At 57.4% G+C, this 26,410-nt stretch overlaps 2 protein-coding genes across 5 annotated transcripts in view; one reads left to right on the top strand and one right to left on the bottom strand.

Annotated features, from left to right (window-relative positions):
* CDH23 (cadherin related 23) overlaps positions 1–26,410 on the top strand; it is a 393,201-nt gene that overhangs the window by 285,745 nt on the left and 81,046 nt on the right. Inside the window, exons 21-29 of one of the 2 annotated variants that reach the window (XM_067710644.1) lie at positions 1,604–1,793; positions 2,101–2,246; positions 4,647–4,866; positions 6,605–6,757; positions 8,804–8,917; positions 10,702–10,850; positions 20,091–20,151; positions 21,111–21,259; positions 25,487–25,622. In XM_067710644.1, the coding sequence (XP_067566745.1) occupies positions 1,604–1,793; positions 2,101–2,246; positions 4,647–4,866; positions 6,605–6,757; positions 8,804–8,917; positions 10,702–10,850; positions 20,091–20,151; positions 21,111–21,259; positions 25,487–25,622 (1,318 nt within the window). Of the gene's footprint in view, positions 1–1,603; positions 1,794–2,100; positions 2,247–4,646; positions 4,867–6,604; positions 6,758–8,803; positions 8,918–10,701; positions 10,851–20,090; positions 20,152–21,110; positions 21,260–25,486; positions 25,623–26,410 lie in introns of those variants that run through there. The other variant, XM_067710641.1, reaches the window with a different exon arrangement.
* Positions 9,800–17,517, bottom strand: C16H10orf105 (chromosome 16 C10orf105 homolog). 3 transcript variants are annotated; one of them, XM_067710650.1, is made up of 4 exons: positions 17,197–17,517; positions 16,508–16,663; positions 15,390–15,695; positions 9,800–14,430 (listed from the first exon to the last, which is right to left on the bottom strand). In XM_067710650.1, the coding sequence occupies exon 4, from the start codon at positions 14,423–14,425 to the stop codon at positions 14,054–14,056; it is 372 nt and encodes a 123-aa protein (XP_067566751.1). In that variant the 5' UTR covers positions 14,426–14,430; positions 15,390–15,695; positions 16,508–16,663; positions 17,197–17,517; the 3' UTR covers positions 9,800–14,053. The 3 variants fall into 3 exon arrangements, with proteins under 3 accessions (XP_067566751.1, XP_067566750.1, XP_067566752.1); XM_067710649.1 differs by having other exon boundaries at positions 15,543–16,663; XM_067710651.1 differs by lacking the exons at positions 15,390–15,695; positions 16,508–16,663.

Genomic DNA, 26,410 nt, shown 5'->3' with positions numbered 1-26,410 from the left:
GAGCCATGTCCCACTCTCTGAAGCAGAAGAGGGGCCCAGAGTGGCTCGGAGTTCAGCGCCAACATTGGCCTCTCTCCCTGACCTCCCTGGGGCCCAGGGGCAGATGGGCACCCTGAGCAGGTGAACCATCTGTCTGTTCTGGTCTAATGGCCCCTGAGACACCGCGGGCTGAGGATTAAGCCAGAGGAGGGACAGATTCTGCCGCCAAAGCACAAAAGACCCCACATCAAGTAAGATGAAGGAGCTGACACGGCCAGGCTGTCATCGCCACGTGTTCTGGAGTTAAGAATGACACCGTCCTGATGCGGCCCCTGGGACTGCGGTCACCACCCGCCATTGATCTTGTCCCCCTCTGGTGCCGCAGTGGCCCCTGCAGCCAGGGTTGGGGGTGAGCGGAGGGGTGGGTGCCACTGCGGTCCGGGGTGGGAACTGAGTCAGCTCCGAGGCTGGTGTTGTCTGACACTGAGGCTGGCCCATGCCTCTCTGAGCTCTGCTTTCCCCTTGTGGGCGGTGGATGGTAGAGAAGGTCCTACAGAGCAGGGGATTGGTGGGCGTGAGGACCTGGGAGAGAATGCGCTGCAGGGTCTGTTGCTCTGGGTTAGGTCAGCAGTGAGGCTGATCCCTTCATGGGGAGGGGCTGGAAAGTTAAAGGGGCCAGAGTGTCTGGGCCCCCTGTCCTGAGACCCTCCCCCTTCTCGAGGATGGTGTTCCCCTTCAGGGAAACTCAGGCCTCTCCCTCCTCCAGCCTCCCCTATCCCCAGCCCCATGACTGGCCCACCCTCCAGACCAGGGGACCTATCCATGGCTCCCTTCCCATGCCCTGTCATCCCTGGTGTCCCAAGAGGCCCAGTTCTTTTCAAATTGCCTCACAATCTACAGCTCCAGAGGAAAGAAGAGAGGGTTTGATGAGGAACCCAGTTCCCAAAATCTGTGGTTTCAAAGCCTTTCAAAAGATCAGCCAAGGCTTTGGACTCCCCAACCCTTCCCAGCCCCCACCCTGAAGAGTTCCGTGGTCGTGAGCTACAGGGACTCCTCCCCCAAAAGCTCCATGAACATGTTACCCCGCATGTCTGAAAAGGAAGGATGCTGGCGGTGTTTCCTGCCGGAGGGACCTAGAGCCACTTCCTGGCTGGGAGACTTTGGGAGACTCACCGTGCCTCATCTGTGAAATGGGCTTAATCATAGGTGTCCTCCTCGTAAGACTGTTGACACAGCAGGTGGAGAAGGCCTGGTGTCTATGAGGTTCGGGGAGCCTCCTATATGCTATCGGGTGCTAAGTGTGGCTTTTACAGATCAGAAGCCGAGGCTTGAGTGGGGAAGGGGACTTACCTAAAGTCAGAACAGCGGATGGAGAAGCCAGGAAGCCCAGGACTTCCAGTGCTTGTTCATCTTCTGACCTCCTTCCTCCCCACCCCCAGAGATCCCCCTGCTGAAGCCAGGAGGGAGACCCACTTCCCAAGTTTGAGCGAGGATACCTCCTGCTCCCAGACAGTGGGGTGCCCGGGCCCGGTGTGTGAGCTCAGACAACCCGGGCGGGCAGCCCGGGCCACAGAGACCCCCTCCCTGGCCTGGCTCAGTGGAGGGGTCGGTTCCTCCCGGGCAGGTGGTGGCCATTGACCCGGACCTGGGGGAGAACGGCACTCTGGTGTACAGCATCCAGCCACCCAACAAGTTCTACCACATCAGCAGCAGCACAGGCAAGATCCGCACCACGCACATCATGCTGGACCGGGAGAACCCCGACCCCCACGAGGCGGAGCTGATGCGCAAGATCATCGTCTCTGTCACAGACTGTACGTGCCCCTCACGCCCGGGCTGTGGCCCCTGACACTCAGTGAACTGGGGACCTCCCCCCGTGGCATGTCCTCTGGGCGTCCTGGGACCTACCCAGGAGGGCTGTGTCTTGATGACTAAGAGTGGAGTGACACCCACTTCCCAGTTGTGACCCAGCCCTCGCAGAGGGCAGAGGGAGCTGGGGGTGCAAGGCCCAGGCTGCTTCGTGAAGGGGCCCCTGGGATGGAGGGCCACTGAATCGCCTTTCTCCACCCCTCTTCTTCTCCCACACCCCTCTTTCCCTCTCCTGTCCCCGGCCCCCCCCAGGTGGCACACCCCCTCTGAGCGCCACCAGCAGTGCCACGGTGTTTGTGAACCTCTTGGACCTCAATGACAATGACCCCACCTTTCAGAACCTGCCTTTTGTGGCCGAGGTGCTTGAAGGCACCCCTGCGGGGGTCTCCGTCTACCAGGTGAGTTTCCCTTTCCTGGCCCGGGAGCCTGCTCTCTGTCATCTCCCTCACCAGCCAGCCAGCAAGGGAGCAGTGGGTGCTGTGTGCCCAGCCTTGTGACAGACACTTGGCAGGGGCGGGACAGGGGAGGCCAGCCCGAGACCATCAGACGGGACACAATCCACACCAGACTTGGAGAGCCAGTGCTCTGAGAGATGGAAGTGGAAGGCTTCCTGGAGGAGGAGGGGCTTGAGCTGGGTCTGGAAAGGAAAGCACCACAGGAGATGATTAAAGGCGGAGGGAGGGAGGGGGACGAAGAACAGAATTCTAGGAAGCCAAATCAGTTTCTCAGGGCCCGATTGTGGAGGGCTGGCCCAAGACCCTCAGCACTTCATGCCTATAGGTGGTTCTAGAACACGAAGAAGGTCAGACGAGTGTAGCCCAGGCATCCCGCCTCCATGGGCAGCCCCCCTCTCCTGTGCTCCCCTGTAAACCCCAAGGCAGTGCCACACAGCGGGTGGATTCCCCCACTTTTCAGGAGACTTACAGAGACTTTCCCAAGTCCCTGTAGCCGAGAAGGGGTAGGGCCTGAACTTGAACCTGGGTCCTCTGCCTCCTGCTTCATCACCCTTCTGGTCGGGGAGGCCCTGAAGGTCCAGGCTGAGGGGAGGCGATGCCCTCACAGGGGCTATTTAGAAGCACTGGAAAGCCCTCAAAGTTGAGATGGGCTTTGGAGTACGACCGAGATGGGTGTGGGTCCCAACTCCACCACCTGTGTGCTGGGTGACTTGGAGCACACTATTTAACCTCTCTGGGCCTCAATTTTCTCACCTGTGAAATGGGGATCAGAAGAGTACCTGGCTGGCTGTGCTGTGGGGATTCAGTCAGACACCTGTGTAAGCCACCTGGCGCTTGGATTGCAGGAGATACACAGTAGCCGATGTGCTCGTGATTTATGTGTCTATCGTGAGGGTTTATACCCTAGAGACAGCGGGAGCCCGTGGCACAGGGTTAGCCTGATCCCATTCGCTAAGGATGCCGGGATGGTTAACCTTGGCCATGCCCTGCAGGCCCACTGTGCTTCAGTTGCTTCGTCCATAAAAGGAGATTAAGGATCCAGGGAGCGTTCACTCTCTCCAACAGAACATTCTCCCCAAACCCCCAGCAGGGGGAGCTGTGATCCAGGGAACAGCAGCCAGTCCCTGAGAAGTCCCCCAAATAAGAGGGAGGTTGGCGAGAGAGCCGATGAGCCCCGAGACCTGGTTCTCCAGGTCTCAGAGACAGCAGAGGAAGGAAATGCCCACCAGCACAGCTTCTGAGTTCACAGAGGAACTGTCTCAGAGTCATGAGAAGATGGTGGGAGGAGCTGGGAGCATTTAACTGGGAAACTGTCTTCAGATACGGAAAGAGGGCTCTGACCCAAGCTCAGCGGTTCCCCAGGTGCCCTCTACAACCTCAACCAATAATGATTTCTGCTGAATGTGCAGAAGAACTTTCGCCAGGGATTAGAGCTGTGTGCAGACAAATTGGAAGTGGTGAGCCCCCCGTCATGGAAAGCATTCAAGCTGAGTCTGGATACCCTCTTATCCAACTTGTTGGATGTAAATTAGACCAGATGACTTTGACATTGTCTTTCAATCCTGAGAGTCTTGGCTTGATCCAAAGCTCTTATTTTAACTATTATTGTACATTTTTTCTCAAATGTCTTGAATCGTCTTCTGTAAAACTTTCAACATATCAGGGTCTTGAGTCAGGAGCGCTCGTCAGGACTAGAGGTGCAAATGGGAACAGTGTAGGGATTGGAAGGAGGTTTGCTTACACGTGGCCTCGAATGGCCTGTTTAAAATAATAATCAAATCCTCAAGTGACTTTTAAAAACAAGTTCTTGATATCATCTTATTTTTGTTGTCTTACAAATGAAAACAAAGCAGGGAAGGGAGTCCTTTTGGTCAAACGTTCTGTGTAGTTGAGCTCCATGTAGTTGAAAGGGTCTGAGCTGTTAACAGCTGCTGCTAGCCAGCAGCACGAGGGCCGGGGGTGAGGGAGACAGCCGAGCTTGGAGGGTCCCGAGCCAGCTGGGGTGAGCCTGGGAGGGCTTCCTAACGAAGAGAGCAGGGTTTTGAAGGGGGGAGGGCTGTGGACCTGGACTCTTGTTCTGAAAAGCCCCTTTCCCGTGCCACCCCACTCCCGGCCGCACTTGTTACATCTGGATACCTTTCAGCTCTGACGTGCTGCCCCCTTAAAGAGCATCTGGGAGGCTGCGCTGGGGACAGTGGCCTGGCCTGAGGCTCTGGGTTGTGGTGGGGGCAGGTGTGTCTGCCGGAGCCAGGCGTGGGTCAGCGGGAAGGAGGGAGTACTTCCCAGGGGATGAGCGTCAGTGCTGGTGTCCTCACCCCTCACGCGGCCCCTCCTCTCCCTCAGGTGGTGGCCATCGACCTGGACGAGGGCCTGAACGGGCTGGTGTCCTACCGCATGCCTGTGGGCATGCCCCGCATGGACTTCCTCATCAACAGCAGCAGCGGCGTGGTGGTCACCACCGCCGAGCTGGACCGCGAGCGCATCGCCGAGTACCAGCTGCGCGTGGTGGCCAGCGACGCGGGCGCACCCCCCAAGACCTCCACCAGCACGCTAACCATCCGAGGTGAGGGGGCAGGGGTGCCTCCTGCTGCACTGAGCACATGGCACGGGCCCTGGGGCAGTGGCAGGCGGCTGGGAGCCCACGCTCACCACTGCTGTCCCCTGTCCAGGCGGCACAGGCTACCTTGCCGATGGGCGCCCTCTTCAGCTGGAGCCATTCGACACAGCAGAGCCCTCTCTGTCTCCACTAAGAAATGCCGGCAGGGCCTTCTTCCCACCTGGTCACTGCCTTCAGGGTCCCAGAGCCCAGGGGCAGTGGCCTGGACCCACTGCTAAGGTCCCCCTTTTTGATCCTGGCAGCAGCAGAGAGGGCTTGCTCAGGGGGTGGCGTCCTCGGATTCACGAGCAGGCAGGGGAGGTTCAAAACCCTTTGTCCTCGTCTTTGGAGGGACAGACTTTCTATTTGGAGATGTAAAGGGAAGCCTCCCCTCCCGTGTGTGGGGAATGCCTGGAATCGCGGTGGAAGGGCATCACCCCCGGAAGAGGGCAGCTGGGATTCCCAGGCTCCCTAGGATTCCTCATCGTCCTGGGGCCCTCTGGGTAATTCCCACCGTCTCCAACCTCTATCAGGGCGGGGCCAGGCCAGGGAGGGTGACTGTTGCTCATCTACTCTGGCTGTATCTTTAATTCTTAAGACAAAACTGGGATGTGGACATGAGCTGTTGACAGAGGGCCAGGAGTAACCCCAGGGAAGTAAGTTCAGAGTGTAATGGGCAGGATGTGGCCTGTTCTCTAGGACAGGCCTGGTCCCATCCTGGGTCCTGCCAGCCTCTGTGGGATGGGGGTTGGGTGGTGGTTGGCTCGGCACATTCACCCTCCTTAAGCGCGACCCAAGATGATGATGACTAGAGAGCCGAGTGTTCTCTCTCCTGCTGGTCCAAGGCTTGTGGGCTCCTGGTGCCAGTGTGAGGACCCACATCTGTGCCCGTGATTGACAGGGCAGGTGTCCAGTCCTCTCAGAGAGGACCCCAGATTTTTTTCCCAAGGCTCAGCAGAAGCCGTGTCATCAGATGAGCCTATCGTTTCTCCTGACGTTATCACAGAGAGGAGCCGGAGTGGCGCGGGGCTCATTTCACTGAAGGTCATCCCAAGCTCCATCTGCCCGAGGAATGGGGGCCTGGCATGCAGAGCTGAAAACACAGATCTATAAGGGAAATGAGACTTTCTTGGCTGGGGTGTGTGGGGCGCGGAAGGAAGGGTAGCTTTCAAAGCCAGCTACTTTCCCTGGGACAAACTGGGGACGGGCTTCCCCAGACCCCCACCCCACCACTCCCTCACCGTGTGACTTTGGACAAGTCATTCAGTTGCTCTGAGCCTCCTCGCCTATATAGTGTGTCTAATGACGGCTGCCTTGTGAGGATGATGTGAGGGGCCCGTGTGGTCCTGTAGAGGCAGCGCTTAGCATCGCTTGGCACCTGGGGAGAGCTGAGAAATGGTGAGCGCCGTCATCGTCATCATAACTTATCGTCGTCGTTGTTAGGCGTGTATTGGAAAGAGGCTGTGGGGTCTGGACAGCATGAGCAGCAGCAAGTCCCCAGGGGAACGGGAGCTGTGGGAGGGTGTGGATCTCTTGTCAGCTCTGTCCCGGCCCCAGCGGCCATGGGGGCCCTCAGCTCATGACCCGCAGGTGTCGACTCCTAGGAAATGTGCTTCCATTGGTCTGTGGCACGAGCCACTGCCTTTAGAGCTGGTTGTTTAGAGCAGAAGCCAGGCCTAGCCCTGACCACCGACTCTGCCCACAGTGCTGGATGTGAATGACGAGACACCCACCTTCCACCCTGCCACATACAACGTCTCCGTGTCCGAGGACGTGCCGCGGGACTTCCGGGTGGTCTGGCTGAACTGCACCGACAACGACGTGGGCCTCAACGCTGAGCTCAGCTACTTCATCACAGGTCTGGCCCTGCCTCCACCCCCTCCCGGATGAGCAGCCAGCCGGGAGAGGGGAAGGGGCCTGAGTCAGCCATCAGGGTTTTGCTGCTGCTGGGGTCTCCCTGAGGATTTGCCCTTGACTTCTCCTCAGGGTTTTGCTCCTGGGTCCCTGTGGTCTGGCTCTCTGGGGGCCTCCTGAACCTGTAGGGGGACGGGGGTGGGGAGGTGGACTTCCTGAAGTTTATTCTAGAGGGTGGTGGAGCCAGTGACTCCTGGGGAGGAGCCCTGCCCACCACTCCACCCCATATCAGGGTGACAAAGCAGTGACTAGAGGAATGTGGCCTTTTCCTTCCTTGGGGACCTTTCACCCATGAGGAGAATTTGCATCTGTTTAGAGGCAGATGGCTTAGACATCCCTGAGTGAAATGGTTTTCGCTTAAAAGTGTCAAGTGGCTACCACTTAGAGACCTGTGGAGAAATACTATGAGGCCATGTCTGGCTCAACAGTAGAAGGGGAGCCATGATCGATTAGTGATGTCTGCCACGACAGTAGGCTTGGTAGGTGGTGGCAAACATGCCACGTATTAGTCATTCCTGGATTAGAACAGTCTACCAGCATTCTTCAGTCCAGGACACACATGAGAGGTGCTGGAATGCATGGCAGGGAGCAGGGCAGTTCTTTCACATTCCTCAGCCCTCCCTCGGCCATTTTACTGGCTCAATCTTCCCTCTGTCCATGGCCTACCTGCAGCCACATTACATGCACACTCATATACACACATGCCGTGCACACACCAGCCTCCCTGATGCCTCTCCTCCGGAGCGAGGAATCCCAGACTACGGCCCGTCCACAGTTGCAGCCCAGGTGAACTCCCAGGCCTCTGCCTCCCTTTCCAGATCCTTTCCCTCCTTCCCCTCCCTAAAGGAGCCCCACACCCTCAGGCCAGCTCCTTACAGGCCGGTCCTCAAGACTGCTCTGGAAAAGGCTGTTATCAGGACCCCCACATGGCACGAGCCATGGTTTGGCCACCAGCGCTACTTGTGTCCTAGTTCCTTCCCTGCCCCTTGGAGTCAGATTGTGTCCCTTGTAGATGGTGCTTCAGGCACTGGGGAGCAGATACTGGAGGCTCGGGGAACGGGAGCAAACCATGTGAGGACAAGGGAACACCTGGCGGCAGCCCCTAGGATGACTTCCCAGTGCCTCAAAGTGGCCAGTTTCTGCTGACCTGAGAGCCCTCGCAGCCCTAGGTTTCTCGGATTTTAATTCTGCACATTCCGCCCAACGCTGTGCTGTGTCCTGAGCCAAGCTAGCCCAAGCCCGATGCAGTGGCGCCCTCTGCTGCCCCGAATGCCACACTGCCTCCCAGCTGGCAGGGGAAGGGTCTCCACACTGTTCCGATGGAGTCCTTTCCTGGCTTGTGTCTGCCTCAGGGAGGAGGCCCTCACCCTTCCCACCTGTCCCAGAACTCAGGAGGACTGTCTGAGGCATGTCTCCTGTCCACCTGCTTCTACTCTTTACTCTGTGGAGCCTCCAGGAGTCCCCACTCAGAGGGCCCAAGAACGCTCGGCTGACTCCAAAGTCCTTGGCCACATATAAAAGCCCCAGCCCAGGTCAACTGCTCAGACACTTCTACCCGACAGGCAGGTGGCAGAGTGGAGACGGACTCAGACTCGGGACTCAGACTGCTGAGTTGGGAGTCCTACACCCCGAATAGGTGACTGTACCCTGTAACCTCACTAAAGGACTGTTTTCCTTCTCTGCAAAGTAGTGATAGTGCAAATGAGAGGAAATGCTCCACGAAGTGGCTGGTACACAGTAGGTGCTCCATGAATGTTAGACCCTTATGATTTTCAGGCATTTGACAGTTCACCTAAGCCCACACAGGCCACGCCCTCATCAGAGTCCCCCAGGACCCCCTTCCCTGGCAAAGCCGAGTGGAAAGCACAGCCTTTCACCCCCGGACCGCCCCTGGAGTGTCCTGGCTCAGAAGCAGAGCTGGGTGCCACTGCCCTTTCCCTGGCCGGGAGCTCTGTTTCCTGACCAGAGCTTCATTCTCTCTTGCCCACAGGTGGAAACGTGGATGGGAAGTTCAGCGTTGGCTACCGCGACGCCGTCGTGAGAACGGTGGTGAACCTGGACCGGGAGACCACAGCCTCATACACGCTCGTCCTGGAGGCCATCGGTAGGCACCAGTGGGTTCACGTGGGGTGGCCTTCCAGGAGCCAGGCCTTGAGCCAAAGGCTCTGCCCTGATGCCGCTGGAGAAAGGGCAACCAGACCCTCAGTATACTACTGTGCCCTTGCGGGCCGTGAGGCTCGGCACATGGCGCTACCTGCCAAGGTGGTGTGGCAGGGGCTGTGTGGGAGCCATACGGGAGAGCAGCACATAGACAAATCACTGCACAACCAGGAGGACAAAGCAGAAAGGGAAGAAGGTGTGGCCCAAGGGTAGCAAGCACAGAGGGTGGTGGAAACATGGGGAGGGGGGTGATCAAAGCAGGCTTCTCGGAGGAAGTGGCCTCTACAAGTGCCTTTCAATTAATTAGGACTCTTGGCGGCAAATTTTAAAATAAACTGACTTCAACCGTGTAGGCTCACAAAACCAGTCCACGGGGAGATGGAGCTTCAACTATGACTGGCTTTGGGGCTCAGGTGATGCCACCAGGCCTCAGTCTCTCTGCACTGGCTGGCTCTGCCCCCTGCGTGTTGGCTCCATCCTCTGGCTCACGTGGTGACAAATCCTTGCTGCAGCCCCAGCCTTAATCTGGGTTCAAGTGCAGCGGCAGCATTCCTCCCTAGGGTGACCATCCTTGCCTGGTCATGCAGCAACTGGGCACAAGCTCCCTCTCCCAGGGAAGATGATCCAACAGCTGCCCCTGGGGCTGAGCCCTGGGAGGGTCCTGCAAGGAACCGAAGGGGCAGAGCCCCTGGATACCTTAGGCTTAGAAATCAAGCAGAGCCGCCACCCCTGAATGCAGGGATCCAATCCATCCTGTAGGTGGGTTTGACTCAACTCATGTTTCATAAGAAATGACAATTCACTGTGAATGTTTAAAAATCAGGAGATTTTATTTAAAAGCTCAGACGTTTGATTTCTCCTGAGAAATCAGAAGATCTAGTGTCACTGGGCCCCCTCCTGCCTGTCCAGTGTGGACCGGAGCAGAGGACAGCTGCCCCTTGAGGCAGGCATGCCCAGGTGTGGGGTCTTGCCTTCCTGGCCCTGACGGCAGTCAGGTTTGGCATCTCAGGACCTGTATCTGGCTCTTAGGGCTGATGTAACGAAGTACCACAGCCTCGGTGGCTTAAAGAACAAATTTATTCCCTCACGGCTCTGGAGGCCGGAAGTTCAAAAGTAGTTGTCCACAGGGTTGCATTCCCTCCGAGGCTCCAGGAGAGAATCCTTGCCTCTTCCGGTTTCTGGTGGCTCTAAGGGTTCCTTGCGCGTGGCTGCAGAACTCCAGTCTCTGCCTCCAACGTCACGTGGCCTTCTCCTCTCTGTGTCAAATCCCACCCGCCTTTCCCTCATAAGGACCCTTGGCATGGGGTTTATGGCCCACCCAGAAAATCCAGGATACCGGATACCTCATCTCAAGATCCTTAACTTAATTACATCTTCAAAGACCCTCCTTCCCAATAAGGTTACACGTACAGGTTCCCAGGGATTTGCCATGGCTGTATCTTTTGGGGGCCACCATTCAACCCACCTCATGCCTCAGTTACCTCCTTTGTAAAATGGGGGTGATGATAAGAGCGCCCGCTTGACAGGCTTGCTGTGAGGATTGAATGAGTTAGAATAGCGTCTGGAACGTATTAGATACGGTCAGTGTTGTTCCTAATCTAAAGAGAAAAAGAGCCCCCCCCCTGCAAAGGCCAGAGCAGGTGGGGGAACAGGGCATACCTGTGGCTGGTGCCTGGGAACGTGCCCCTCAGGCAGCTGCTAACACCCATCCTCTTTCACCTCCCACAGACAATGGCCCCGTCGGCAAGCGGCGCACAGGCACGGCGACCGTGTTTGTCACCGTCCTGGATGTGAATGACAACCGGCCCATCTTTCTGCAGAGCAGCTATGAAGCCAGCGTCCCCGAGGACATCCCTGAGGGCCACAGCATCGTGCAGGCAGGTGGCGGCCGGGGCACAGGCAGGGCCACGCTCAGCTCAGCGCGCACGCGCCCAGTGGCCTCGCAGCAGAGCGGGCTGGAAATAGGAGAGGGTCCAGCTGCTGCTCCAAAAGTAGCCGGCGCTGTGGCCAAGGGGGGGCCCAGGCTCCCTTCTCCCTCCTGGGGAGAGTAGGCCCCGAGGTTATGTAGCCCAAGATGGGCCCTAGCTCCCCGCAAGACAGAAGGAGGGCCTCGGCCCTCCTCTCCTCCCTCCCTCCCCCACAGTCCTCTCCCATCCCCCACTGCACCCAGAAAGGCCTTTCAGAGCAGGGGGAGCTAGAGGTGTCACGTTTTCCCAGAAAGGAGTGAGGAGCGAAAGCCAGGGCCCAGTGAGGCCCGGAACAGAGCTGCTTTCACAGGGCTTTTGGCTGAAGCTCCCCTCTTGGGAAATAAACCGGCACAAAAAGAAAGGGCTCCTTTGCCCGGGGAGCAGGAACGACAGCCTTGGGCCTCGAGGGAGGAAGGGGGGGACCTGGAAAGGAGGCTGGGTGCCCTCCCCAGCCCTCCCTGGAGGCCTCAGTTGCTGCGTGGGGAGGGGGGCCGGGCATGAATCACCCTCTTCACCAGCTGAGCGCAGGGTTTCCCATTGGAGGCTGAGCCCAGGAGCGAATCTGGGCCTGCCCGCTGGGCCGGGCTCCGGGGCTTGGGAGGGGCAGGAGAGCAGGAAGCTGGGAGTGTGCCCCCTCCCTGCATCAGGGCCGGGCGTGGGGCAGGGCGCTGACTTCCAGAGGTGCCGAGAGAGAGTCCAGGAAGCCACGGGGGGTTGCTGGACTCTGGGGGCTGGTTCTAGAAAAGGGGTCTGTCCCTCTGAGCCTCAGCTCCTAGGGGTTTAGAGACACCCCACATGCACCAAGCTGTGGTGCCCCGCCTCTCCCCTAGCCCAAAACCTAACACCCGTCTCCCAGGACCAACCTGGGGACACAGCTGGGGGTCTGGCAGCCTTTGAGAGCCCCTCCTCCTCCCCAGCTTTTCGTCCTTCAGGCCGGGGGTAGCCTTACTGCCCACCCCGGTGACACCACGTGCTAGGCAGAGCACGCTGGCCAGCGGGGGTCGGGGGACCGGCTGCAGGCAGAGTTCAGCCTGGGATGCCTCAGGGAGAGCTGGCGGGAGGCAAAGCAGGGAGGCGTCACTAATCTGGAAGGGAGGGGGACACAGCGCTGCAGGAGGGGGCCTGCGCACTTTCTAAACCCCAAGAATTGGTTTCTATTTATACAAACTACTCAGACTGAAATCCTAGAGCTCTGTGAGTAATATAAGGCAGGCCTGATTCTTCCCGTTTCTCAGGGAGAAATTGAGGCACTGGTGATTTCTCCAAGGCCCCCCTGGAAGTAAGTTTCTGGCCAAGGCGGGCTCGCTCTTTGATGTGATGTCAGGCTGACCCAAAAGGAAGGTACACTGGGCCTGTCCAAGAGGGCCTGCTTGGACAGAGAGCTTCTCCGTAGAAGCATCAGAAGGGAGAAGGGGATGCCCCCCGGGACTAGACGGGGCCACCCTTCACTCAGTCAACAGAGGCCCCATACTTCTGAGCCCAGAGCTGGTGAGGCAGAGTGAGGGGTTGGATGCGGTCTCGCTCTCTGGGAGCTCCCAGGCTTGTGGGAAGGCGGAGACACAGGGATGACCCACACTGCCAAGAGCAAGTGTCCCTGCCCTCCCTTGGTTTCGGGTAGGAGGTGGTTTCAGGCGTAGAGCAAAGAGGGCTTCACAGAGGGCGCGCCAGGTAAGCCGTAGCCAGGGGAGGACAGGTATTTCAGTTTACCTGGAGTCTTGGGTCAAGCAGAGGCTAGAAGGATCGTTCACAGCCAGCTCCCAGTGGGCACCAAACACCAGACGAAGGAGCTCTGGCTTGATCTGGCAGTAGGGAGCCAGTGAAGGTTTTGGAGCCAGGGAGTGCCAAAATCGGAGCTCACCCTGTGAGGAGACTCGGCTGGCTGTGCTATGGGGCGTAGCACGGCGCGGTGGAGCAGTCCGTGGTGGGGTACCAGGTGGCCCCGGACAGATGACTCTCTGGGGCAGAAGCTGGGCAGTTCAGACCCCTCTGCCCACCCTCCAAATTTGGGACCCAACCAAAGTGTTTAACCCCAGCATCGTGACGAGAGGCTGAAGGTTTGGGATTCTGAGAAGCCCACCTTGGTGTGGGATTACTTTGACAGTAGCCAGTCAGTGAAGCAGTGGCCAAAAATACAGGTAGCACACGTTATGTGGTCCGAGCCGGAGGGCCCACAGCCGTCCTGGAGAGAGCTGGACCCTTCCCCTCGAAGGAAGGCCGCCTCCTTCCCTGGGTGACGCATGGAGCCGCTATGTTGTGTCCTCAGAGCCCAGATAGCAACACCTCCAGCTGCTGGCAGTGCCTCCTCCCACTCTGACACAGGAGCAGTCCTGGCCTGTGCAAGGAGCTTCTTAACTCATTCTCAGCGCGTTCCTCATCCATCTTAGCAGAGGCGCATGGGGGCTGGGTGGGGGGGGACACGCCAAGATGACAGCCGAGATTGTGATTGGCTGGGTGGTGTTGAGCTCCTCCTGCTTGCCCCTCCTCCCAGCAGGGACCCAGCATCTGATCCACCCAAGGGTGCTGGCTGCTCCCGTGTATCACAGGCAAATGCTGGCAGGCCCAGGAAGTCCGAGGAGAAGACTCCCTGGGTTCCCCTTTGCCTTGGGCACTGAGTTGGCACAGAGGGCAGGACACTCCCTTATCCCCAGCAGGGGCTGAGTATTTCACTTGGCTGGAGGGAACCTTTGGCCATTCAGCAACTCGCACTGGAATCTGAGCTGGGTTTTGGCACCTGGAGGGCGGGCAGGGCTTCTGTTGGGAAGCAGGGGTGCTGCTTCCTGGAGACGGTTGGTGCCTGGTGGTCAGAGAGGGGCCCTGGGGGCCCCAGGTTTGTACCGTTCAGAGCCTTGGGCCAAGGGTCCACATGGCTGCAGGTGCTCAGCTTGGTCCAGAAGCCTTCCAGCAGGCAGCAGCTAGAGTGTCTGCAGGAAGGAAGGTGTTCTTGCAGGGGCCGTCTCTGGGAAAGGCCACGGGCCTGGGCACACAGGGAACCAGTGGGGGTGAGCGCGTGGCCCATGTTGTTTGGGCCACTGTCCTCTTGCAGCCTGTGGTGCCGGTTTCCGTCTGAGGCAGGAGGGCCCGCAGATGGACCCTGGAGTAGGGGGACACTCTCGTCACATCTTTGTAGATTCTATGCAGTCACAGTCGTCGTGGTCCTCTCTGCCCGGCAGGGGGCGCCTTGGGGCAGGCCAGCCACGGCGGAAGCTGTGCAGGGAGCGGCGCAGCGAGCCCAGGCGCTTCCAGAGCCGGAGCTGGGGCTCACTGGGGCTCCCCGGGTGGTGCGGCATGCACTCGCAGGCCCAGCGGCGCCTCGGCTCCAGCGCAGCGGGCTTGCAGAGGGTCATGAACAGCAGACAGGTGGCCAGCAAGAGGAAGATGCAGGCCAGGGCAATGAGCACGGGGATGGGGTCAACTGCCACTGAGAGCCTCCCCGGAGTGGCAGGAGCTGTGAGGAAGGCGAGGGGGCTGGGGCCCTCTGTGCTCATGGCTCCTGCAACAAGAATGGGACAGGAACAAATCAGGTGGACTTGGGACTGGAGAGGGAGGGGAACTTCGATGGACTCTAGACACAGCTAACCTAGCTGCAGATAGCATTACGGTCATTTTACAAGTTAGAACAATGAGGCGGGGAGAGGTAACAGGTCTCAGGTCTCACACTGGGAAAGTGATGGAGCTGGACGTGAACTCATGGAGGAGGCACGAGGGTAGTGCCTTCCGGCATTTTAAAGTCAATTTTCATGAATTACAATAGTCTTAGACTGAAAACTTGGGATCTAAGACCAACTCCATCACTAAGGTGCTCTGTGACCAGGAACGATTCATCAATCATAGGAGGTTGCAGCAGGCAAGGACCCTAGCAGTTATCTAATGCCAAGACTGCAAACTGGGGACGCACCAGTGTGTTTTGTTGGGTTCTTGCAGTGTTTTTATAAATTTAAATTAATTGTGAATATTTTTAAAAAACAAAAGGAAACCAAGATATTTCACATAAATATCTGAACGTCTGGCTTCTCTTGAAATTTCAGAATTTCAACACTGGCAACATGGGGCCAGGCACCCAGTGGCCGCGGCTGAGCCGTAGCTGCCCCGTTTAGACAGGGTGCTGGCCCCAGCCCATCGCACTCCCTGCCCTCAGGCCCCCTGCACACCTGTGTCACCTGCCTGGCCCTGGGGGAATTTCTATTGGTGCTTCCTGAGGAAGACCAACCTGCTCCCTTGACAAGTGAGGAAACTGAGGCCCAAATAAGGGACTGCCAAGGTCACACTGTGAGCCAGTGGGCAAGCAAGACCAGGGCCAGGTTTCCTGACTCCTGGCCCAGTGGCCTTGCCACCCCGTTGGCTCCCAACTCTCTCCCAGGACTCCCTGAGCAGCTCTGAGAACAGGTGGGGAAGAACCCACAGAGAGCAACTGAGTTGACAAGATGGGGCTCGAAACCCTGACATAGTCACCTGTTATCACTTAGGATCATCCCACTAGAGGGAGGACGGCAGGTGGTCCTTGTAGCTGGAAAGTCAAGCTGAGCTTCTGGCTGCAAATTAAAATGCTTACAGAGCGCAGATGGTAGATAACGTGTGACCAGCGGGACAGGTGGGCAGGCCTACCTGGAGAGCAGAGGCCGAGGGGCCTCGGCCAGGCTGATGGAATGCCGGAAGGCAAGCCCCTGTGGTCCCCTTCCAGGTTCCCGAGAGAAACCAGAAATCTGGACTTTTTAGGCAAACGTTCCTGATGTTTAAATATTGGCAACTAATTCAAATCTGGTTGAGAGAGGGGGGGGGGGAAAAAAGACACTGCAAAGGACAAACAAACTTGATTTTTTAAAAAATCGAAATGAATTTTCAAATATTTAAAATACTACAACAGGCCAAACAAAATGCATAAGGAGGCTACATCTAGCTTCCAGGCCAGCGTTTGTGATCTGTGATTTCTACAAACACAGGACAGGAAATCCAAAAGGGGGGTCTAATAAGAAATAATCATCTATTTCTCTTTGACCTTGGAGACTTTCATGAGCCTGATGGGTAACAGATTTCCCTCCTTTTCCCAACTTGCAGCTTATGCTAACTCAGTCAAGGTCTAGCGCCAACACTAGACAGAAGGAAGGGCTTTAGGTCGTGCCCTGCCGAGGCTCTGCATGTGGGCTGCAGAGTCCAAATCAGCAGGCAGAGGGGAGTGGAGAGGGGCGGCCCAGCCCCACGCTGCCCAGGCACTCACCAGCAGCCACAGGACCTAACTCCCGGCTGCCTGTACACAGCCTCCTCCCGCCTGCAGCCTCCCCTGTGCCCGGCAGCGACTGAGGGCATCCAGTGCACCCCCACCCCCCACCCAGTTCCCACCACACTCCTTCCAGCATTTCCAGACAGGACATGACCTCTCCCAGCTCCCAGATGGAAACTCTCATGCCCAGCTAGCTGCCCAGGGCCTCTGCCTCTCGGGCATCAGGCCTAGAGAGTGCTCTGGCCGGGCCATACGTGGGTTGGCCCTTCCTTGAATCTGAGCAGGGAAGGAGGATGGGGTATGCCCACTACCATGTCCCATGAGGAGAAAACTGCCCGTCCGTCTGTCCTACCCAGGGCAGTGCTTGGCTGGGAGTAAGAAAAGGGCATTCGGAAGTGGGAAAAGTCTCAATCCTACTAGTCCTAATGTTATTTCAAGGCCTTCCCATGGATCTGGAGACCCTCTCAGGCCAGCAAAGCAGGTCCAGGCTTCAGTCCTTGGGGCAGCGCTTTAAAAAAAGATAAGTGAGGCTATAATTAGCATTTGAGTATTTTCCTTCAAAGCAAGAGGTTCCAAAGTGCTTGAAAACATCAAGCCATCCCCCCCGGGACGCACAGCAAAGCCAGCTGCAGGCCCCCTTGATACCCTCTCTGAGCAGCCAGCAGGGACCCGTCGTTCTGGGGAAAGGAGACCTCCATCAGACCAAGGCTTGGAATGATTCTGAGAGCGGCTGAAGCCTCTCCCTGCCTGTTGGAGTCCAAGGCATGCCGGCAGGCCTTGCTCTGGACATATCTCTGCAAGCTTAGTCTAGAACCTTCTTTCTTCATTCAGAGCTCCATAGAGCAGGGCACGCTGTGAGCAGAGGGGACTGATGTCAGCACGGCTTTCTGTATAGCCTCGGACTAACCACTGCTCCTACTGGGCTTTTCTGCTCTCCAGAAGAGTGGAGGGATTCCCCAGGTCTGAGCACGCCCTCACATTCTCCCTAAAGTACCCCAGGAAGGGTGCAGCCCCACTTTCCTGCAGTCCCCCAGCACTGACCTCTGAGCCAGCCCTCAGCAGTCCCCAGCCGGGCGAAGAGTTCTTCTCAGCTGTCCAAGGGAGGCCCCAGGAGCACCGGGCACCACTGTGACCCAACCTGCCCTAGGCTCTGCCTTGCCCTGTGCCCCTCAGCCAGCCAGGCAGAGTGGCCTTCGCCCCTCACTCTCCAGTTAGACCTGGCTTTGTCTGGGAGAGCCTGGGCCCTGCCTTGAGGGAGGGGACAGCCAGGAGGGTAGGGATGGCAACTGGGCTGGGAGAGGGGAGCGTTGCAGAGGAGTTGGGAGCTCCCGAGCCTTCCCACGGCCTCACTCCAGCCTGTCTCCTTGGAGCCCTCTGGAGGGGCGGAGGCACTGGGGAGATGCAGGGGGAGGGTTTCCCTGCCTCTGCACCCACAGCTCTCACCTTCCTGTTGGATGTTTGAATAGTATGGTCAGGGGCAGCCAGCGGCTTGCTATTCAGTGCCTGCCAGCCTTCAGGTTACCAGGGAGAGGGGCTACAAGCCACACAGCGGGAGGGGAACAGGCAGAGAGATGGGCCCTGATAATCCCCAGGCCCCCCTCCCCTCAGCTTCCCAGCAAAGCACCTCCCTTTGAGGGCGTCTGGCTGCAGAAGTGAGGGAGAGAGGCATTTTCAAAGGTCAGAGAGATAACAGGGCAGAAAGCACAGGATTGAGAGACAGCCAGGGCTGTGGGGCTTGTAGTTTGGGTGGGCCCTTGGAGACCCTCCAGGTGGTGGCCGCACACACACACACACACACCTCCCCCTCCCCCTCCCCCTCCTCTCCCCCTCCCCCTCCCCCTCCCCCAGCCTCCCTTCTTCCTGGAAGCCAGCACTTCCCTGGCAACCAGCTGCCTGCTTAGGAGCCTAAGTCTTAAGCAGCTTTCCCATCAAGGACCCCCAAGCTCCCAGAGATATAACACGGAGGTGGGGAGTTGTGGCTCTGCCCAAGACCTGAGCCTGGGCTCCACCTGCTTGTTTGGAGCCTCAGTTTTTGGCATTTAGCTCTTCCCTCCTGCCCTTAGCCCTTGACAACAAAAGAAGTATCCTCTGCATAGCCCCAAATGGATAGGATTGTCAAAGTCCATTAGACGACTGAGGGGTCATCTCATCCATCCCCCTGTCTCTCGGATAATGAAACTGAGATCTAAAGAGGTGTGGCCTGGCCAGGGTCACCCAGCAAGTTAGTGGTAGGATTTGGTGCTTTCCCTGAAAAGCGTGGGCAGGCGTGGGCACCAGGCATCTGGTGCTATGAGCTGCATCAGCCTAAGGATGTTCCCACTGCCCAGAGCTCCCACTGGGATTCCTGCATCTTACACCTCGCCCTTCAGTGAATCTCATTTTCCTTCACCTTCTCTTCCCAAGCTGACTGCACACCTCATCTATGGCCTTCATTCTTCTTAGATGGTAGGAGGCAACACTCCCAGGGTGGTGCAGGCTGCCAGGGGAAGTCCCAGCACAGACGGAAGACACCCAAGGACATCCACTGGACAGCTTGGCCCTCTCCCCTGTCCTGAGCCCTTCCAGATCCGGACTGTTGAAGTGCCCCACTACATCCCTCCACCTATTAGCTCTTAAGACTTCTCATGGGAGAGAAGAAGAACTCCACAGCAAGGGGCAACCCAGCCATACCACCTCCAGTATAAATCAAGAGGGCCTCCCAGGAAAAGGTGGCCTATCTCATAATGTCCAGCCTTCAACATCTATCTCTGCACCAGGCATCAGACCAGATGCTTTGCAGAGATTATTTCTAATCTTCCCATCAACCCCGCAAGGTTGGTTATCATTGTACCTACTGAGGCTCAGTGGGGTTACGTATCTATGGCCACATAGCCAGTAAGTGACAAAGTCAGGATTCACGCTTGGGTCTCCCTGACCCAGTCCCTCTGTTCCTTTCACACCAACAGACTTCCCCTTCTCCCCACCATCAACACACTTTTCAAAATCCTTAGACGCACAGCACAGGGTTGAAGTGATTGGCAGAGACAAGAGGGCAGATCCAGAAGAAGTGGGAGGGTCCCAGGCATTACAAAGCAAGTCACACGTACTGTGGCCCCATGGGAGCCTGCCCAGCCAGGCAGGCTCGGGCCTCTCTCTGTATCACTCTGCAGGGGAGTTCTCTGCTCCTTTCCGGTATGTGGCAGGTAGAGGAGGTGTTCAGCTCGCAGTTTGACAGGACACACCTCAGGGCCAGCTGTGACTGCCAACAGCCTCAAGGCCAGACTCCTTGTCAAAAGGGCTAAGCAGCGGGCATTCTCAGAGTGAGAACAGCACACCCCAAGTCCCCCTGGAGATAGTCCATAAGCCTGAGGTACAGCCGAGCAAGCTGGGTGGGCTGGAATGCACTGGAATGATCCTGGTGTGAATGGCCATGGAACCTTTGGGAGGTGGGATTTCTGGGTCTCCCCAGTGTGGCTGTTATAGTATACAGTGCCTGGTTGGGAGCCAGTGTGACTAGAATAGCTTCAGACCAAGGAAGTGTGGGCAAGGAGCAGTCATGCAATCCACCTACCCCAGGTGAGGCTCCTGGAATCTCAAAAGGCTGAAGGAGGGAACTGTGGAGGGCTGAGCTAGTCAAGCCTGGATCCAGAGAGCTGCAGTGCTGTCACCCACCTTCTCCTCCGTGCTCCCCGAGAACCTGGAGGAGGGTCAGGGAACAGAGCTGGCAGGTGCCTCGCCATGGACAGGGCAGCATGGGGCCACAACAGACAGGTTTCCTAGTGGGGGATGAGAAAGATGTGTCTCTCTCCTCTCCCACACCCCCAGCCTCGTGGGAAACCATGGGTTTAGGCAGGACATGCTGGGAGTGGTGTGAGGGAAGGGGAGGGACTCCAGAAACACCTTCTCTGCCTGTGAGTGGAATTCAAGGAGTAACCACGTGTCTCATTCTCCCTCAGCTAACAGCCACGGATGCGGACGAGGGCGAGTTTGGGCGTGTATGGTACCGCATCCTTCACGGTGAGTGGGCTGACCTAGGATGGCGGGGAGGGGGCAGGCCCTCCTGCCTGGCGGGTAGCAGAGCTTCTCTAGGCTGCCAAGGGTTTGGGAGGTGCAGCCAGAGAGGCCCCAAGCGCTGTACACACAGGGCGGGCAGGTCAGAGGGAGGAACCAGGGATGTTCTACAGTCATCTGCGCCAAGTTTGTTGTATTCTAAGTGAGGATGCATTCGATTGCTATGCTCCCCAAGTTCCTCATGTCCCATGGCGGGATATCACCCTGACAGAGGGGGCCTTGGGGAACAAGGCAGCCCCTGGCAGTGAGCTCCCAAGAGCCTCATTGGCCCAACATGTATCCTATGCCCATCCCTGAACCAATCACTATGGCCTGAGACACTAGGACAGCCCCCCAGTGAGCTCCCCAGAATGAGTCTCACTAGACCAACTGGAATCATGGGACCATGCCTGAACCAATCCCTATGGCCAGAGACTAAAATGTGCTGATCTGCTCACTTCTGCCGTCGGGTGAAATCACCCCTATGCAAAGCACACGGACTGAGAGTGGAGGTGGGTGGATCCCAAAGGAATAGCAGCGTCCACAAGATGAGGAAATGGGAGCTTCCCCACTAAACCCCCAACAGAGAATTAGATTTGGGTTCCTTTCTTTGTAATGCCTCAGAGTCCTCTGAAATATTGAATCTACTGACACCGCTGGGTATGGGAGTCTCAGGGGACATGCACGCCTTCCATAGGGGTCACAGAGTGAGCTTCTGCCCCGTCCCTCAAATCCTGCTAGGCCAGGGCAGCATCAGGCAGAGGCTTCTTTGCCACTTCAGGCTTCAGCCAAGCTCCTAAGACCTCGAGGCAGGGTCTGCATTCTGTGGGTCTGGGCTCCCCAGCTTCTCTCCCACCACCACCACGATCCCACAAGCATCCTACTCCGGGGCAGAGCCCATGCTTATCATCTATCCCTCCACGCAGGTAACCATGGCAACAACTTCTGGATCCATGTCAGCAGTGGGCTTCTCATGCGAGGGCCGCGGCCCCTGGACCGGGAGCGGAACTCGTCCCACGTTCTTATAGTGGAGGCCTACAACCACGACCTGGGCCCCATGCGGAGCTCCATCAGGGTGAGGCGGGGGGCGCTCGGGCTGGGCGTGTGGGTGGTGGGGATGCACACGGGGACAGCTCTCGGTGAAGCCCTGCGCCCTGTTCAGCGCCGACCTCAGGGCTGGGCCAAGGCCTCAGGTGGGCCAGAGCTGGCCACCAGGTGGAACCCGGTGGGGGCAGGGCCACCCCAGTTTAGGCGCCACATGACGCCTGGAGCTCAGGTACGGTGGGGGAGCCTGGGATCTTGGACGTGTCCTTTTGCTCTAAGCCTCAGTTTCTTCAGATGTAGAAAGGGATCAGTGATACTGATGTCTATCCTAAGGGATGAGGTGTCCTTACTATACTAACCCTCTGCATCCACACGGCTCTTTAGGGTGGGCCAAGGAAATCTCACATACGTGATCTTGGAGCTGTAGCTGTTGCCAACTTCATTTTCCAAATGAGGAGACTGAGGCACAGAAAAGTCACTCGTGATAGAACCAGGACTTGAGCCCAGGTCTTTGGGTCCAAGTTCGGTGTTCTTTCCATTGGAAGTGTCCCCCAGATATTCCAGTCAGCGCTCCCAACTGCCCCAGCAGATATATTCGTTTCTGCCCACCCTCACTCACCTCGGGCCTCTCCACTATGGAGCTAAAATCAAATCGACCTTAATCTTCCCGAATGGTCAAAAATACGCACCCAGATATTCCGCCGGCTGGGCTGGTTGATGTACTCTCCTGCCCTGTAACAAGGGGATGACTGAGATGAATGAGATACCTTCAAGTCACCCCCATCCTGCCCCCACTGCACACTCAGCAGCTCACAGCCCCTTCCCCTTAACCAGATGGAAAGTGAGTCAGACCCTAGAGGTGAAGAGTAGGAGGAAGATGGGAAAAGACGGGGTGGGGAGCAAGCAGGGACTTTCACCCAGAGCTGAGTGGGGCTGAATCAGCTCCTCTTATCGCCCCATCTCTGCCCCACTGTTTCCCTCAGGCTGGAAACAGTGAACAGAAGCCTGCCTCGGGTCACCATCACGAAGGAGGTGCTGGGGAGCGGGTGACTCAGCGTTGGCCCGTCTTCTGATGTTGCCCCCGCAGCTCTGCCCCAGGAGGAGATGGGAAGGGAAACCTGGGTCCTTTTAGGCTGCCCCTCTAAGTGAGGTCTTCCCAGATGGAGATGGCTGAGGGGGTCAGATCCCTCGGGTATTTATACCTTGGGACTGCTTGATTCCAGGGCCCTGGTGACTGAGGGTGAGACAGTTACCCGAATGTGCACCAGGGCAGCTCCACACAGCCACGCTCACCTGCATGACTGCGAGATATTAAATCAGCACGTGAATTACTTATTGAACTCATTTAAGCCTCATAAAAACCCCATGAGGTAGGCACTGTTATTATACCCATTTTATAGATGAGGAGACTGAGGCAAGGAGGGCTTCGCCAATGTGTTTAGAGTCCCATGGCAGTAAGGGTAGACAGAGCCAACCTTCACACCCAGGCAGTCAGCTCAGGGCTGTTCTCTTAACCACGGTACTACGCTGCCTCACGGAAGGTTCCAGAGCACAGAGGCCACTGCTGCCTTATCCCCAAAGAGTCATTTTTAAGGTGGGAATTTGGTCGCTGGCCCTAGGGCCAGGACTTGATGGCCCTTACAGTAGCCAGCTCCCACACCCCTGAGCCCCAGGAAAGCTGGGGACCCTCCTGAAGACAGTATAGGGACTCCCTGGACTCATTTTCCCAGCAGCAGCAGACCTGGCTTGTAGGGACAATCCATATTCTCCTGTTCCTGCTTCAGAGACCAGGACAGCACAGATGAGGGGCCAGGGAGTGTGAAGTGAAACGGTCCTCGTAGAGACCGGGGCCTCACGCGCACACCGCGCAGGTGCACACGCACACACATCTCCTGCCTCGTCGCCTTTGCGTGGCACAGCGTTGGACAGAGAGTGGGGCTGGGAACCCAGGGAGCCCGGCAGCTCAGTCGCTGAGCCTTGCTGCTCAGCAAGAACTTGGCAGACCTGGCTGTTTCCTGTACATCTGTGTCTCTCAGGTTTGCAAACCACACAGCATTTTACCTCCTGTCTCTGCTGCTAAAAACAAGGCTGAGACCGGTTAGAGGACAGTGGCATGCAGCCAGTCTCATGGAGGGCCACACCCAGGCTCCATGCCACCTCCCTCTGTTTATTGCGCTGTCAGACTAGCTCTGTGTTTTCCCCGCCACCCTTGGAGTCAAGGCCATTTGGACAAGCAGACTTGGGAAGGGGAAGGGTCACAGTTTCAAAAGATGGATGGGCAGCTTCTGTTTACGGCAGGAGAGTTCCTGAAGTTCATCCATGCAAATCCCCCCAACACCCACCCGCCCCACCCAGGATCTCCCCAGCCAAGTTCTTGGTGAAGCCAGACTTAGAAGGTTCTGGCTTGTGAGCAGCTGTGCTCTGAAGTAGGCACGCTAGTTTGCATAGTGGGTTCTGGGTGTCTGGACATGAAAATTCGATGACATAGCAGGGCTACACGGGCCCCAAGAGCAGGGAAGTAGAGAAACCTTAACCCCCATAAACGTCTCCTCCCCGCTGGCTCTGCCACCCCACTCACCTCACAGTTCTCCACTGCTCAGGGCACCATTTCTACTTATACCAACAGAAGCCCCTTCCCTTCTGTCCAGCTGATTCCCAGCTAACCCTGGAAGAGAAGCTGGGGCTGATCTGAGAGGAGTGATCAGATCAGAAACCAAATATGTGTGCTCTCAGACGAGGCCTCGCGCCACCATCAGTGCTGGTGACCACACCTGTGAAATCCACGGCACGTGATTGCCCCTGACTCCCCACCTGCTCTGCTGACCAGTTCCTGCTGGCCCTGGCTCTTCTAGACTGGAAGTAGGGTATCTCTCCTGTTTCGGGGCCAGCTCATCCCCAGGATATAGTGAAGAGTGGTAAGGTTGCTAGACCCGGAAGCAGGAGAAGCCCCACTCTCTTTCCAGCTCTCGGTGACCATGAGGCCTCGGGCAAGTCCCCCCATCTTTGGGCCTCTGTTCCCTCATCTGGGAAAAGAGGCAGGAGCCCTGGGCCTCCTTGAGTGCCACCACTCTCTGGTCTCTGCCTATAACTCCCCTCCCCACCACACTGATCCTTCTAGACATAGCCCTGGTCCTGCTCATACCTGGACCAGACCCTCCCATGCTCCTGTGTTGGGGGGGGGGGGGGGGCGGATGGAGGTGCACAGAAAGAAGGGTGGGGTGCTGATCTCTAGCTATAACATCTCTCTCCATAAACATCTTTTGAACTGTTTTTTGTTGTTGTGTAAGACATACATGTTCATTAAAGAGAAATTAGAAAATGTAAATAAGCAGTGATGAAAATTATGCATAATTCCACAATTCAGACATAGCCACTGTCTTGGGCAGGGTCTGCAGAAGCAAATCCTGAGACAAGGATTGGTGTGAAAGTGATGAGTGGGAAGTATAGGAAGTGTTCCCAGGAAAAGCCGGAAGGGGCTTGGGACCCAGGAAGGAGAGGCAGCCAGCAAAGTGGAACACAGGAAACTGTGACTCAGTCCCACAGGGAGCCCTGGAGAGAGTCATCTCAGCTGCCCCGTCAGTCAGTGGCTAAGGGCTGCCTTAGCCAGTGTGGGACGTAATTCCCAGGCACCTCCGGCTCTCTGGGTGTCTCTGGCTCCGGCAGCAGCGGGGGCTGGGGTTAGTCCCCAACAAAGAACCACAGTTCTGGCCGCTGGCAGTGAGAGCACCAGAGAAAGCACAGGAGAATCTAGAGTAGTCTGAGCACCAACGTCCTCTGCTACCGCCATACTTAACGTTTTCATTTCTGTTCTCCCAGATGTATCTTGATAGTTGAATGGGGTCCCTTTAAACTTTTCAGGCGCTTTTGCAAGACCCTGGCTCATTTTGTCTTCATAATCATCCTAGGAGTAGGACAGGGCGTGAACTGTTAAATTGATGTTACCCGTTTCATAGCTGAGAAATTGGACGGCCCAAGTTTCACTAGTTAGCCACAGGTTCCCACAGGATTTGCAGCAGAGCCAAGAGCAAGACAAAGTTTGTTCTCTAACATGACATTTAAGCACCTGCCATGCGCCAGGTACTGTGCAGGGTGGGGGAACATGGTGACCAACCGGACAGCCCTAGGCCCTCCGTAGGGAGCTCACAGCTGGCCCAGGAGAGCAGTGACCAGACACGCAGGCTCGGGTGGGTGCAGCCCTGGTCTTGCCCAACCCCACCCCCACCCCCCCGACCTTTCATCCCTGGCCCGGCTCGTGCAGGTGATAGTGTACGTGGAGGATGTCAACGACGAGGCCCCAGTGTTCACGCAGCAGCAGTACAGCCGCCTGGAGCTTCGCGAGACGGCAGGCATCGGCACGTCGGTCATCGTCGTCCGAGCCACGGACCGAGACACTGGTGAGGCTGGCAGGAGGAAGCCGGGGAGTCCATTCCCCAGAGTGACCCGCCCCAGCTCATGCCTCCCTCTCCCGCAGGGCCTGTCATCCTCAGGATGCCTCGGCTCCCCCACTGAGTGGCTCCCAGGTGGGGAGGGGCTCATGGGACAGTCTTGGTGGCATCCCCACCAGATTCCCAGTCCCAGGAGGATGGGAGTCATGGGGAGTTGCTCTGATTTCTGGGCAGAGAGAGGAGAGGTCACAAGCTTGGGAAGTCCGGATTTGTCGTCCCAGAACCTGGCAGCTCCTGGCTAACCTTTGGCTAAGGGCTAGGCAGGGCTGGGGGGGATAAAGGACTTGTCCAAAAGCTGGCTGAGGCCTGCTCCTCCAGCCAGCGCAGCCCAGGGCCTGGCACACACACATTTCCCAAGAGGCAGCGTCCTGTTCTACAGGGCTGTGGCCATCCCTGAAGGCAGCCCGGACCTCGCCGAAGGCCCCGAGCCCTAGAGGTGGCTACCGTTAGCAGCACAAAATGAAGGAGAAAGATGACCAGGTCACTGTGGGCCTCTTCACAGTGCCTGGCTGTCTGGGCCTGTGCCGCAGGCCAGGGATACAGCCAGAGAAAACCTCCTTCCTGTGCTTCTCATTTCCCAGCTCCTGCCCTTCTTTCATGTCAGCTGCTCTGGTGGCTCCCACCCCAGCCCCTGTCAGCACCCCCAGCTCACCTGGAGCACGGGATGGAGCAGAGGGAGAAAGAGGCCTGAAAACTCCCGAGCGACTGTGCTCCCTTAATAAATGGCACCTTTATAC

This window comes from Pseudorca crassidens, chromosome 16 (assembly GCF_039906515.1).
Source record: "Pseudorca crassidens isolate mPseCra1 chromosome 16, mPseCra1.hap1, whole genome shotgun sequence".
In the NCBI taxonomy this organism is placed as follows: Eukaryota; Metazoa; Chordata; class Mammalia; order Artiodactyla; family Delphinidae; genus Pseudorca; species Pseudorca crassidens.
The sequence above is the reverse complement of the archived record's forward strand: the minus strand, read 5'-3'. Positions and strand labels throughout refer to the sequence as shown.

Coding starts and splice junctions, on each gene's coding strand:
- C16H10orf105 (XM_067710649.1), bottom strand. CDS start 14,425: ATGAGCACAGAGGGCCCCAGCCCCCTCGCCTTCCTCACAGCTCCTGCC.